This window comes from Cyclopterus lumpus, chromosome 22 (assembly GCF_009769545.1).
Source record: "Cyclopterus lumpus isolate fCycLum1 chromosome 22, fCycLum1.pri, whole genome shotgun sequence".
NCBI lineage: Eukaryota > Metazoa > Chordata > Actinopteri > Perciformes > Cyclopteridae > Cyclopterus > Cyclopterus lumpus.
The window spans coordinates 19,200,178-19,212,573 of NC_046987.1; the positions used below are offsets into that span (position 1 = coordinate 19,200,178).

The window sequence follows — 12,396 nt, forward strand, 5'->3', positions numbered from 1 at the left end:
CGATTAGTGGATTATGTCAGCGATACATTTCCCCAGCCGTTAGAAATAATACAAATCTGTATGACAATGACAATGACACAAATAAAAAAACATTTAAAGCAGAATACTTCTTTATTATTATTATATTTTTTAAAAAGGCAACATAAAAAATATTTCGATTTAAAGCAGGGAATACGGCGTTCGTTCAACATGAACTAAAAAAAACAATCACAAACGCAGCCTCGCGTTCATGTAACAAACATGCAATCACTAGTCGTGGCGGTCAAAGGCAGTGTGTGAAAGTGCTATACTAAAATGAAGACTTTGTCCCTGCACCTCCCATTTTATTACCAAGTGTTTCTTTAAAATCTACAACTCGTCTGGTTGAATATTTTACATTAAAAAAAAAACAATTGGTAATTGCATATTTTAATGATTTACCGTGTCTTTAAAAAGGTGACACTGAAGCAACTCAGTTTGAGTCACTTAGGCAGTTTGATGCCGACCCGTCTTATGTCTCTGCCAAATCTCGACTGTTTGAAAATGTTTTCATCTACTGTACTAGTTTTTCCCTTCGGACACAATCATATACCAGGATTGCTTGCGGGGAAAGTTTAACAGATCTAAAAAAGAAACAAAACTAAAAAAGGTGTGAAATGGCGTAGGTCCCCGAGCTACTTCTTACAGGCAGGGCTCTCTGGTTCTCACTGGCACCTTAGCAAAAGAGCAGAGGGATTCACTAAAAGGCTGCTGTCACTTCACATGTGGAGAACAAAAAAAGTCTGGAGCTTGCAAAAGCCTGTGCTGAGGCCGACTTTGAAGAGCTGTGCAGTGGCAATTTGAGAAAAGAAAAAAAGGTCAACACTAAAAAAAAGTCCCCCAGATCGGTCTCTCTTTTTCTCTCCTGACACCGACAAGTCGTGACATGAAACACAGGTGTAACAGAAAAAGATGCAGCGGGATATGCCGGGTGGTATTATTGTTGTCATGTAGCTCCCTCTACCGTCTGTTGTGAGACCTGCAGCATGTCCAAGTGGCTCTGCAACTCCGCCAGAGGCGACGGGGGTTTAATACTCTGCGACTGCAGCTGGAAATTCTCTATCTGCTCCTAAAAAAAAAAAATGGACACGGAAACGAAAGGATAAAGTGAGCGAGAGGAAAGAGTTGAAAGGGGTCAAATCGCCGGCAAAGATAATTAATTTTCCTGAGGAATAATAAGACGACGAGAATGCAGCGAAACCGCTCACCGCTGGCAAGGCCAAGTTTGTTAGCTTCCTCCAATGAGATGCGACCTCTTCCTCGCTCAAGACTCGTCTGTCAACCAGCTTCCTCACCAGAAACAGGTAGTTCTTCCACTAAGAAAAGAGACAAAGAAATGTGTTCCAAAAGGGTCGAGCCACTTTCAAAAGAAATTAGGGTCATGTTTCGTGAAATTTAACCTTTTTTTTAACGTCATCAAAAGAGATGTGACATGTTGGAGCATGCTGATGGCATAAAGGTTTTTGTTGCATATATTCTATTTTTGTCTGTCTCTCTACAATCAGCAGTCCACAAGTTGTCATGATAAATAATGTAAAATACCTGCAATAGGAAATAAAAAAATAATGAAAATAACTCATCTCAAAAACGGAGAAAACTCTAATGTTGAATTATATTAATATATTTTATTTATACTTTACTTTGTATGATTATATGCCTGTGCATCTATGTGTAGTGTGCACATCCTTTCTTGAAAATGATATCACAAAAAAAAAAAAAAAAAAAAAATCTAATGTTGAGCTCAATATGTAAAATAAATCTGGGGCAAAACATGCCATAACGATGTCAGATCACTTTTTAAAGATTCATATATTATGCTTTGAACACAGACGATGACATAATTTGAAGTGTTTCGCAACACCTGTTGCTTAATGTGTAATGCTTACAGGTGTATAGATGGCCATGCACATGCAGTACGTAGTGAGGTATTTGAGAGAAATATCCTATCAACATATAAAAAAAGGTAGAAAGCATTATTAATACACGTGTGCATCAGTCGGACAAACCTCAGTGTCGCTGGCCTTCAGCACCGCGGTGAAAGTGAGCGGGGTGAAAAGCAGGTGGAGGGGGGCGGAGGCACAGCAGTCTCCTCGCCACAGCTCGGCAAGCTGCTCCAGCAGCGCTCTGACAGGAGGCTCTGATCCTGAACCAGCACCCACAGCGACCCCTTCCCCTCCGCTGGCCCCCGACGGAGGCAGCACGGGCAGCTCTGCAGACACTGAGCAGAAACAAGCAAAAGGTACGCAAGTCTGTTACGCGGCTACTAGACTTTGACGTTGCGATTGACCACTTTATAGTTAAACAGTGAACTCATCGTTCCCCCTGGTATTACACGTCTATCCTTCACCGACTCTCTTACCCAGTTTGCAGGCCAGCAGGACAGTAGCGTTCAGCAGCATCTGCTCCGACACCACAGTTGAGAACTACGAGAAGAGGAAAAGAACAACGGTGTGACGACGACGACTGGCAGAAATCATTAAATCCCACACACGTTGTTGTTGTTTCGTTTGCACCCGCGTTGCTTTGTGTACCTTTCTGCAGGCCAGTGTGTCCACCACTCTCTGGAGCAGCGTTTGCACCAGAGAGCCGGTGAGCAGCTCGCCGTCGGTCCGGGGGCCGACCGCGATGCTCAGCAACTCCTGGAGGAAAATTCAGAATTTTCACTTTCACTCCAGTAAAATGGTGAGCCAATTCTCTGAAGATGCAAGTTATTCATGAGTAAACATCAAGGAAAAACCTCCAAAAATCAAAGCGGACCATTTGTGCAGTGCGACTCCCCCGCCCCCCCCAACATGCATCTGCATTTCCTCTCGTGCAATAAAATACCTTCATCTCGATGATGATGTCAGAGGGCAGTGACGCGCTGTGGTTGCAGTGCGGAGGGCAGGACGTCGCTCTCTCGCTTCCTTGTTTCCTCTTGGGAGTAGTCGACGGCTCCTCCTTGGTGACCGGCTCAAGCGTGGCACCCCCCTCCGCTTCCCGCGAGTCCGGTGCCACCGGGACCCCCCCCACAGCCTTCATCACGCGATCACACCTGCTCTTCCACTCTCGTCTTATCAGGGCTGGGGAGAAAACAGAGAGAAACATCTTAGATGGGCGTCCTGAGGGAACCTCAAATCGCATCGCTGGTTTCCCTTTCATCTACAATGTCATTGATGTTATGCAACGAGATCTCAGCAACGCCCGAGAGCTTTAAGGTTCTGGATAATTCCAGAGTTTGTGCATGTTCACTTCATACAGTAACAAGAAATTAAAAAAAAATAAGCCCTTAGAGAATATATTCAGTCCAGTGCAATTGTAGTGCTTGCAAAAATAAAATAAAAAAAGGGAATATTTTTTAGTTTTACATTGGAACCAAGGCATGTAACAGTGTTTTACTTTAGATAACTAAATGCTTTCTCCCGTCTTTATGAAAGCCAGCAGCTATTATTCATTGTGGCATGAAAAATCAATTTGCAGTGATATCAAAATGTGGATCCACTGACACCGAAACGCAGAGAATGTCTGGCCCCTGCGCGACCGTGTAAAAGCAGATCGGGTTGCGAATACATTTTTTGTCAATGTGCGTGTTTCTGCCATCAGGTACATTCATTCAGTCACGGCGATCCCTGGCCTCCTGCTGCCTTAAATATTAATGACTTGTGTGATGTGTGATAAAAGATTGGATCGGACTGTCCTGGTGTCAGAATCCAGAGAAAAACGTTGGCTTGGTACCTCTCTACAGTCAAGTAGGGAATTATTACAAATAATAATACAAAATAATCTAAAAGATTGCCCCCGTGTGTTGGAAAATGTAAAAAAAAATCTATTTAGAGCGCCCATGATTTTAACAGTGAAAACATGTAAAAACACAAGCAGCTACCTGTGATGTTGGCGGAGAGCCAGCTGCAGGCCTTTTCTGTTGCAAGACGTTTGGTGATGTTTTCAGATGTGGTCAGGACCTGTAGAGCGAGTCAAAAAACAACAACAACAACAACAACAAACAAACACAAGTTTAGTTTGTATGGAAAAATCAAAACCTTGTTAGGAATCCTTTTTTGCAGAGTGATTTTAAAAACGGGACATACAGCGGGGGACGTCTCATCGGGGAGCAGAATCCGTACGGCCTCTGGACTCTTCTCGCTGCAAAATCTGCAAAACCACATTGAGATTACCACGCAGTTGAGCAACCCTACTTCCAACAATCCACTTATGCATGCATGCATAAGTTGCTCATACCTGGTGGCTTTTGCCAGGGCCTCCAACCCTGCGACGCACAGCTGAGCACAGATGGAGTCGTTCAGCTTGGAAGGATTTGAGTTGGGCGACTTCAGACCATCTCGCAGCATCTTCTCCCCTCGCTCCACCAACTCGCTCACTAATGTGGCCCTGAAGAAGAAAAAAATGGAAAAATGGAAAAGAAACGGTTCATTTAGAAATGTGCTCCTGTGCACTTCCCCTCACCCCCAACCGTCCAGTGACACTAACTTCATGTGCTTGACGGCGTTGGATCCGACTCTCTCGGCCACGAACTCCACGGTGCGACGCAACGACGGAGGCTGGTTGTGAAAGAAGGCTTGCTCCAGATCCACCTGGGTCACATTTAAGTGGGTTTTAATACTCGGGGGGGGGGGGGGTCATCACCTATAGTCCCTTCGCCGCATGCTCTCTCCTGTGGACTCACCTGTAGCTTCTGCTGCGACCTGTTGGCGGTCGCTGGGTCCTTGAGCTCGGCAGACGTGGGAGTGATCTTGCGGATAATTCCTCCGCTCTTGGCGGCGCTTCCGGACACAAAGGCAGCGAGGAGCTTACGGAACTCACCTGGACCGATGGAAACGAGGAAGAACATCAAAACACATTGTTAATAAGCGCTTTAAATTTGCTTTACGGCTCACTTGTAGAAAACACGCCAAATATGAGCTGAACTATTAACAGGCTTTTACCTCTTCTGGAGAGAAGACTCTTAACTCTTAACTACAAAATGGTATCGTGCCCTTAAAGACATCTTTCCACATTCCACTCACCAAGAAATGGACAACACGTGTAGAGCAGCTGCTGATCCACCAGGAGAATACAGTCCTACAAAAGATCAAGAGACGCCTCGATGTAAATGGGAAAAAAACAAAAAGCAGCGGGGGGGGGGGGGGGACACAAACAGCTACTGAAATGAATATTTGACTCACGAGGCCCGCAGCACTCGTGGTGCCTCCGTCGTCCAGCTTGGCCACCTCAGTGAACTCATTGGTGAAGAAAATATCCTCAGGAATCACCGGGATCTACAATGAGAGTTTACCATTTTGAAAACGGGAATATCAGACAAACACAAAAGTGCACTCTTCAGGTTTCCCCTCTCGGCTGCAGTGAGTTTTTACAAACTCGAAGGATCGTGATCCACAGGTCGAGCCTCACCTGGAAAAGCCAACCCAACACAGACACCATGAGCAGCTTGTTCAGGTAACACATTTCTCCACATCGGCCCAGCAGCATTCGCCTACAAGCACACAAGAAGTAACCAGGAAGGAAATAAAAGGTCAAACAACAACAAAAATAAAAAAAATATATATATATATTATATTACACCCAATCTCCACTAAGAGCATTTTTGACAGTCGTCAGATCTGCTCCTATTATATTAAATGCATCAATCCACACCGTCTCTGTGAGACGCATGTTTTTTTTTACACTTTAAGTACATTTTTGTTGCGTTTAGTGACGCGTAATCTGCACAGACAGCCGTTTTAAAAATATCCTGCTGCAAATGTGTTCTGAAAGTATTAACTCAATCTGTATTGATTGATCAGGGCTGCTTGTTAAACTACAGGCGGATTCCCCTCACTCGCTACAAATACACTGTGAACTTCCTCCCGTGGAGCGGAGATGAAAACCTCTCCGGTTCGGTGAACGTCTGCCGTCAGTCAGCATGTTGAAGGCCGACGAGAGACATTTACTTGAAGAGTCGGTGCGGATTAGTCGACCCGCCGCTCACGTCTCGCCTCGATTCTTATGACGTGTTTCTGATATAGAAATGTCCGGTAATGTCAGGTTAGTGATTTTCAGTGTGCACGTCTACTGTAGCTACAATTTAAGCACATAAGTATGCCTAGAAAAGTATAAATACAGTATCAGAGGAGTGCTTCTTGGAGGTGAATTAATCGTTATTTTACAATGGCTGGCCCCTTCTTTAACAAACGTTTAATGGGACAAATGTGCAGACCTGTACAGGAGCAGCAGTTTGCCCAATGCCGTTCTATAGCAGAGCAGGAGGGGACCGACGAAGTCCATCATGGAGAGGAACTCCACCAGCCAGGGCACAGTCAGGACGGTGCGCCTCCTCTTCATGCTGTTACCCAGCACGGCGCACACATCCAGCACCGGAACACTCTGAGGGATTTAATGAAATTAATATGCACATTTAACATCATTGAGGGCATTTTAGAGTTCCGTGAATGAGACACAACGTGCACACTTAGAGGAGCGTCATTATTTAGTTCCCTTCACCTTGCTCCGCAGGGCTAAAGCGGTGTCCTGTATCTCCCTGGAGGGTCTCTCCGATGTTTGGTACGGCAGAAAGGAAATGAATCCCAGAAACTTCGCCAGAAGACGCGCGAGGAGCAGCACCGAGGTGAACCGCTGCTTTTCATCCTGACGAGGGGGATGGAACGGACAGACGAAGTCTTTTAGAATAATTAACAGCATGTTGGTCAGATTCTCTGAATCTGGTATGTCAGCTTGCTCCAAACTAACAGGGCACCCAATAGCATCCCATTGTCTGACTCAGAGGGCATACCTGCTGCTCCATGTCCCCGTCTCCCTCCTCCTGTACCTCCGCGATGGAAGCCGGAGGACTCAGGATGGACACCTCGTCCAGCTGGAGGAGCTGCTGACACAGGCTGTCCTGCAAGTGCTGGGTCAGCTGGCAGCTGGGAAACAATATGTTGTGGGAAAATTACCGCCGTTATGAAAAAAAGGACACAATGAGTTATTATCTATATGCAAACGTTGGATGGTTAATAATTAGAGGATGAAAAAAAAACTAATTAAACGTGAGATTGGACCCTAACTGGCTTGTTAAGTTAAGTAGCTCTAAATTAAAAAAGGCCAGGTGTCAATTCTATATTTATGATGTTTGCTTACCAACTCGCCGTCTGCAGGAAGTCCCTGAAGAACTCCTGGTGACCAGGAAAGGACGGTGGCGGGCAGGGCCCGACGACTCCCTGAGGCTGAATGAGACGCTCCTCGAGACGCTTCAGACGCCCGAGGCTGTCGGCTCCCAGCATGCCGAGCAGGTCCGCGTCGGGAGTATCTCCAGGAGAGCCGTTCACACGGGGGCCTTTACACATCTACAAAAAAAAAAACACACAGCTGGATTTATTTAGTGTACCAATGTGCCACTCTTCTGTTTTAAAAAAGGAGAAATGTTATCACTGTAGATAAAAAGCTCATTTGACATAATGAAAAGTATTTAAGAACTACAGTTTAGGTGAGAAGGAGGTGCCGGTCTACCTGAACAAGCTGCTTCAGGAACAGACGAGCGAAATGTGAATGGTTTCCTGCAGCGGTCAGTTGACTCATCATTCCTCTAAAAAGAAGAATAAAGTAATAGATCAGATAGATGCATTGGACAGACATGTAAATAACAATAACAATAGTAACAACAACACGAGTCGATTGGACTTGCCTTATCCTGCCGCCGAGAGCAGCGTCAAAGTTCCACCCCTGATCTTTGTGGAAGTCCTCCCATTCTCGTAACACCTCGTAAAATATATCTCTGAGAAAGAAAAAAAACATAAAAATGAAAAAAACAGTGATGATAAAAAAATGTGTTTAAAAGTCTAATTCAGCGGTTTCTTGTAGTGCCGAGCCCGAAGCCCCGGTTGCAATAATGAACTCATTTTACTGGACATGTGCCGAGAGGGCAGCTGTGCAACAGAATGAAAACACACTGTGACGATATACCTTTGTTTCTTAAAGGTGTGGAAGGCCTTGTCACTGATGAAGTTGGACCGGTTGTCGGTCGCAGGCTGGAATGAGACCGAGTGGATGAAAGTGGAGACTGAAGGAGAGAGCTGGAACACATGGAGGAATAAAAACATGTTAACTATACAAGAAGAGTTTCATATACACACACACACACACATATTGTGGCACATGCAATATATTGATGAAACATTTATAGGGCTGTAACTATATTATTATTGTTATTATTACTACATTCATTTTATGTTGGACGAGAGAAACGTACTTTCAGATCTTCTGTATGTTTGCACAAATGGAAGAAGTGACAATAAAGCTGACTTTGACATAGCAATAACTACTATTATTTCTATTTTTTTTTTTTTTTTTTAAGAGCCACAAAAAAAACATACCAAAACCAAAAGATATTCAACTAAATAAGTAAAGTACGACTCAAAAAATATATCAATTATAATAAAAAGTGCAGATTGATGTTACGCAGATCGACAAATCAGTTATTCAACCAGCTCTAAACACTAATAACACCATCTAATAAAAATATAAATATCTGAAAACAGGTGTCATCTTAAATGTTTTTATTGATACCAATATTGTATCATATTCAGTGACACTCAGCCACTAATAAGCCTGTATGGCAGCACCATACAGAGCGGTGTGTTACCTTGGCTGTGCTTCCCTCCTGGGCCTGAGTCAGGTGCTGCCTGAGATCCGGAGAGAAAGACGCCACCCGCTCGTTCTCTGCCAGCAGGCGCAAGGTACACTTGTCCAATTGAGCTACCAACCTGACCAGAATACACATTTAGGAATCAACTGACGGAGACGGATAAGCATATATATATATATATATATATATATATATATATATATATATATATATATTCCTGCTAGTGTAATGTGGCAAATTCACGAAGTCCGTGTGATATGAAACAACTCACTGAAACTGATTCTCCAGAACCTTCACCGCAAAATACACACAGTTGTGTACTTGTCTCAGGTAACATCTCTCCAAAATTTCTGAAAATGGGTTTTAAAAAAACAAACAAAAAAAAGGGGGTTCAATATACATTTTAGTTCAAACAAAAAGTTTTTAAAAAATCCTAATATTTTGATGCTAAAGTAACAAAAATATTAATTCACTAACCTGAATTCACTGCACACAAACTTCCCTGTTTGTCATCATCATGAGTCGGAGGTGACTGAGATGTTAGCAACTGCACCACAAAGAAAAGCTCCAGGAAGATGTTCGGCACCAGGTTTTCTGGAAAACAAATACTTCTTCAAACTTTGGATCTTTAGAATCTTACATCGTAGATACATGTGTCTACTTACTCCTAAAGCATATAGTTTAGGTCTGACTTCTTAAATCATATATTTTGTGCAATTTATTTGTGCTACACTCCTTCTAAACATCTTCATTATATTAAGTGTTATATATATATTTTTAAATACATTTACAGTTTTTCCCTCCCACGTAGCACATTACCGCCACCTTGTGGTCACTAACCGGAAATGCAGGTACAGTACAGCTCTGCCAGGAGATCCAGTTCCAAAGAGAAGGTGACTTTGGATGGTTCGGGACTGGGCGTCTGCAGATCTGGTGTAACTTTAGATCCCGTCCGAAGCCCCAACTTGGTGGGGGTGCAAGGCTCCAGAGAGGACAGCGGAGGAGCGGCAACCTGCTGAGCACGCTTTGTCCTAATAACCAGAAGTTTCCGATTATGAAACGACAGACTGAAGCAACGCTGTAGCGGAGCCCAAAACAGCAGAGGCTGGCTTTAATAATGAATGAGAAAAAAAAGAAAGTATATATATATATATATATATATATTGGTACATATACGTAGAACACTTACTTTTCTCTCTTTAGTAGCTCCCTCTCTTCCTGCAGGCTCAGAGGACTGCCCACCGTCATCGACCCATCGAGACTCTCACCACCTAACGAGGGACTAGAAGATTCACTGAATGGGGTGGAGGTGAAGCAGGCCTTTGGTTTGGAGTGAGGCCGTTCTGCGCTGACTGGCGTTGGGTTTATTCTTCTCGATGGTTTGGATACCCTGGAGGTTAATGGAAACCGTTAGACAAATCTAAAAAAAAATAAAAAATAAAATGATGAGTCAGGGTTGACTTTTGTTTAACCTAAGAGTTGGTTGGACTTACGCAGGTGAAATGGGTGATCCAACAGGAGGGAAGTCCTCCAAGTTGTTGAAGTTGAGCTGCCCCACCGATGGCGGTGAAACCTGCTCGCTTATCCTACTGTTCCCTCCTCCTCCTCCTCCTCCTCCTCTACCTGACCTTTTCCCTCCACTTTCCCATCGTCCAATCTCATCACTGTGATGTCCTCCCCTCCATCCTCCATGTTTCCCTTGTCCCCCTACTGCCATGTTGCCAGCGCTTTTCCTTCGACCCTTCTGCGACTGGGAGCTGGGGCTTTTCTGGAGGTCGGGAGGAGAAACCATGTAGTCCCCCAGACTGACCCTCTGGCTAGCCCGGCGTTCGGAGCCTGAAGGCCTGGAGGCGGGGCTCCATCCTGCGGCGAAGGAGGGGCTGCTGAAGGCGTCGACTCCACTCAGAGAGTGGGACCCCGACTGCCCGGCAGCATCCTGCTCAGACCCGGGTGACCTCGAGGGGGAAGGGGAAAACAGCTGGACCCGGCTGGCGCTCCGAGAACCTGCCGCACCACCGGCGGACCGGCAACTCCTCCTGTCAGTGAAGGACTGAGTCTGTGCACCGGGTCTCGGGGTCTTGGCCGGAGTGGCGGGGCCATGAGTTAGTGCTTGTCTGCTCTGCTCCCTCAGGAAGTTCAGAAGGAATGAGACGAACTCTTGTTTGTGAACTGTCACCTCGGGTCCTCTGAATGCCAGCCTCTCACCTTCCTGTTGACAAGAGACACACACGTGTGGCAAAACAATGCACTGTGACCGATATACATACTTAATAAAAACTAAAATAACTGAAAATATTAACACCCTTTATTTCGTGCACGAAGAACCCAACGTACAGGTAACGACATGCATGCTTTGCTGGTCAGCTCCAGGTCATTTCTGCAGAAAGTAGCCTGTTGACCCAACATTAGCTAACAATGCATCACATCCGCAGCCTTCTTCCGGTAGTAACACGAACTACAACCGGAGCCACACTACGACGGTAAACTCCCGTTTTAAAACTACATGTTCTGGAAAGATAGTCGACCACGTAGCGGCTCGTCTGAAGTCCCATCCGTACCAAAGCTAAGCTAGCTCGCTAGCTCTCTCTCTCCCGACGGCTAAAAGTTTTGTTTACAATCAGTTGTGCGCCGTGTCATCTCTTAAAACTTCGTGACACGAGGGCGAGGGCGTATAACGTGTCTCGCGCACGAGGCTCGTGGTCGTTGCGGACGTACCTCGTCGTTCCTCAGCCAGTCCAAGACCGTTTTAAGGTCCACTTTCTTCCACAGGAGAGATTCCAAAAGAGCCGCCATTCTGCGCGGCTGAAGGACTGAGGGGAGGGAGGGGGAAGGGGGCGGGGTTAGCGCGTACGCATGCGCGTACGACGTATGCCGAGCCAACGTGTGCAGCCAATGGGAGCTGATTTTGAGATGGTAGAAATATTATATATAGCATAATATTATATTAAGCAAACTGGCAGGTGAGACAACTTTATTCTTGAAAAATTATTTACAGGTGAAACCAGCAATTTCAATTATTGATGTATTTAAAAAAGCATAACGTCTCTGAACTTAAACAGATGTAACTTATGTGCCTTAAAAAGTAGTGATATCATATTAATGACATGCCTGTCAAAGAAAAAAGTTCATTATTCCAGCACCCTTGTAACTACAGAACAAGACAGATGTCTTAATCCATTTAAATTGTTAAAAAAAGTAGAAAATAAATGTAATCTTTGGTTACTCAGAGGTCTCTCCCTGGGGACGTGTCCTCTTATCTAAAGCTGGAGGCATCTGTTTGTTCATGGTGATGTTTGTTTAGTGGAGTAACGTGGCCAAGAATGTCCCTTGGATAAAAGGTGTGTTCATTGCCCACATATTACGTATTAGGGATAAGATTAGAGAGGTTTCCTTGAAGATTATACAAAGGTTTTACCCTCAAGAAATGTAAAACTCATTTAGAAATGAAGACTTTTTGCACAGGTCAAACCTGAAAATGTGCCTCATCTTTTTGGGCATAATGCTCTTCCATTTTTACGTTAAAAAATGAGTTTTTTTTCTGTCCCTTGATGCAAATTGGGCTTAATAAATGAATAAATTGACAACAAAATGTACATAAGACATGCAAGATCCTTTTTGTTGTTGAAATTATGCCATGTTGAGGTATTTTGGTTGAATCTTTTTTATTAATTTTGCATCTTAATCTGATATTTTAACTATTTAACAGTTGCAGTAAATTAATTAAAAAAACTAAACAGCTGACTATTATACCCTTTATGTCC

At 44.2% G+C, this 12,396-nt stretch overlaps 1 protein-coding gene across 1 annotated transcript; it reads right to left on the bottom strand.

Annotated features, from left to right (window-relative positions):
- Nucleotides 1-92: 92 nt before the first annotated feature.
- On the bottom strand, nucleotides 93-11,455 carry cdan1 (codanin 1). The gene is made up of 28 exons (XM_034563640.1): nucleotides 11,351-11,455; nucleotides 10,129-10,844; nucleotides 9,825-10,025; nucleotides 9,476-9,666; nucleotides 9,113-9,229; nucleotides 8,907-8,985; nucleotides 8,633-8,753; nucleotides 7,954-8,063; nucleotides 7,676-7,765; nucleotides 7,501-7,576; nucleotides 7,132-7,337; nucleotides 6,785-6,917; nucleotides 6,496-6,639; nucleotides 6,212-6,378; nucleotides 5,407-5,488; nucleotides 5,181-5,273; nucleotides 5,022-5,076; nucleotides 4,682-4,818; nucleotides 4,486-4,589; nucleotides 4,237-4,386; nucleotides 4,086-4,149; nucleotides 3,881-3,959; nucleotides 2,845-3,080; nucleotides 2,550-2,657; nucleotides 2,378-2,441; nucleotides 2,025-2,236; nucleotides 1,227-1,334; nucleotides 93-1,087 (listed from the first exon to the last, which is right to left on the bottom strand). The coding sequence occupies exons 1-28, from the start codon at nucleotides 11,426-11,428 to the stop codon at nucleotides 965-967; spliced, it is 4,044 nt and encodes a 1,347-aa protein (XP_034419531.1). The 5' UTR covers nucleotides 11,429-11,455; the 3' UTR covers nucleotides 93-964.
- Between the last annotated feature and the right edge of the window lie 941 nt (nucleotides 11,456-12,396).

Excerpts from the sequence above, each read along its gene's own strand:
- cdan1 (XM_034563640.1), bottom strand. The coding sequence starts at position 11,428 with ATGGCGGCTCTTTTGGAATCTCTCCTGTGGAAGAAAGTGGACCTTAAA. Across the intron at positions 8,754-8,906 it reads GTTCTGGAGAATCAGTTTCA|GTTGGTAGCTCAATTGGACA; the intron begins GTGAGTTGTTTC and ends TATTCTGGTCAG. Across the intron at positions 2,658-2,844 it reads ACATCATCATCGAGATGAAG|GAGTTGCTGAGCATCGCGGT; the intron begins GTATTTTATTGC and ends ATTTTCCTCCAG.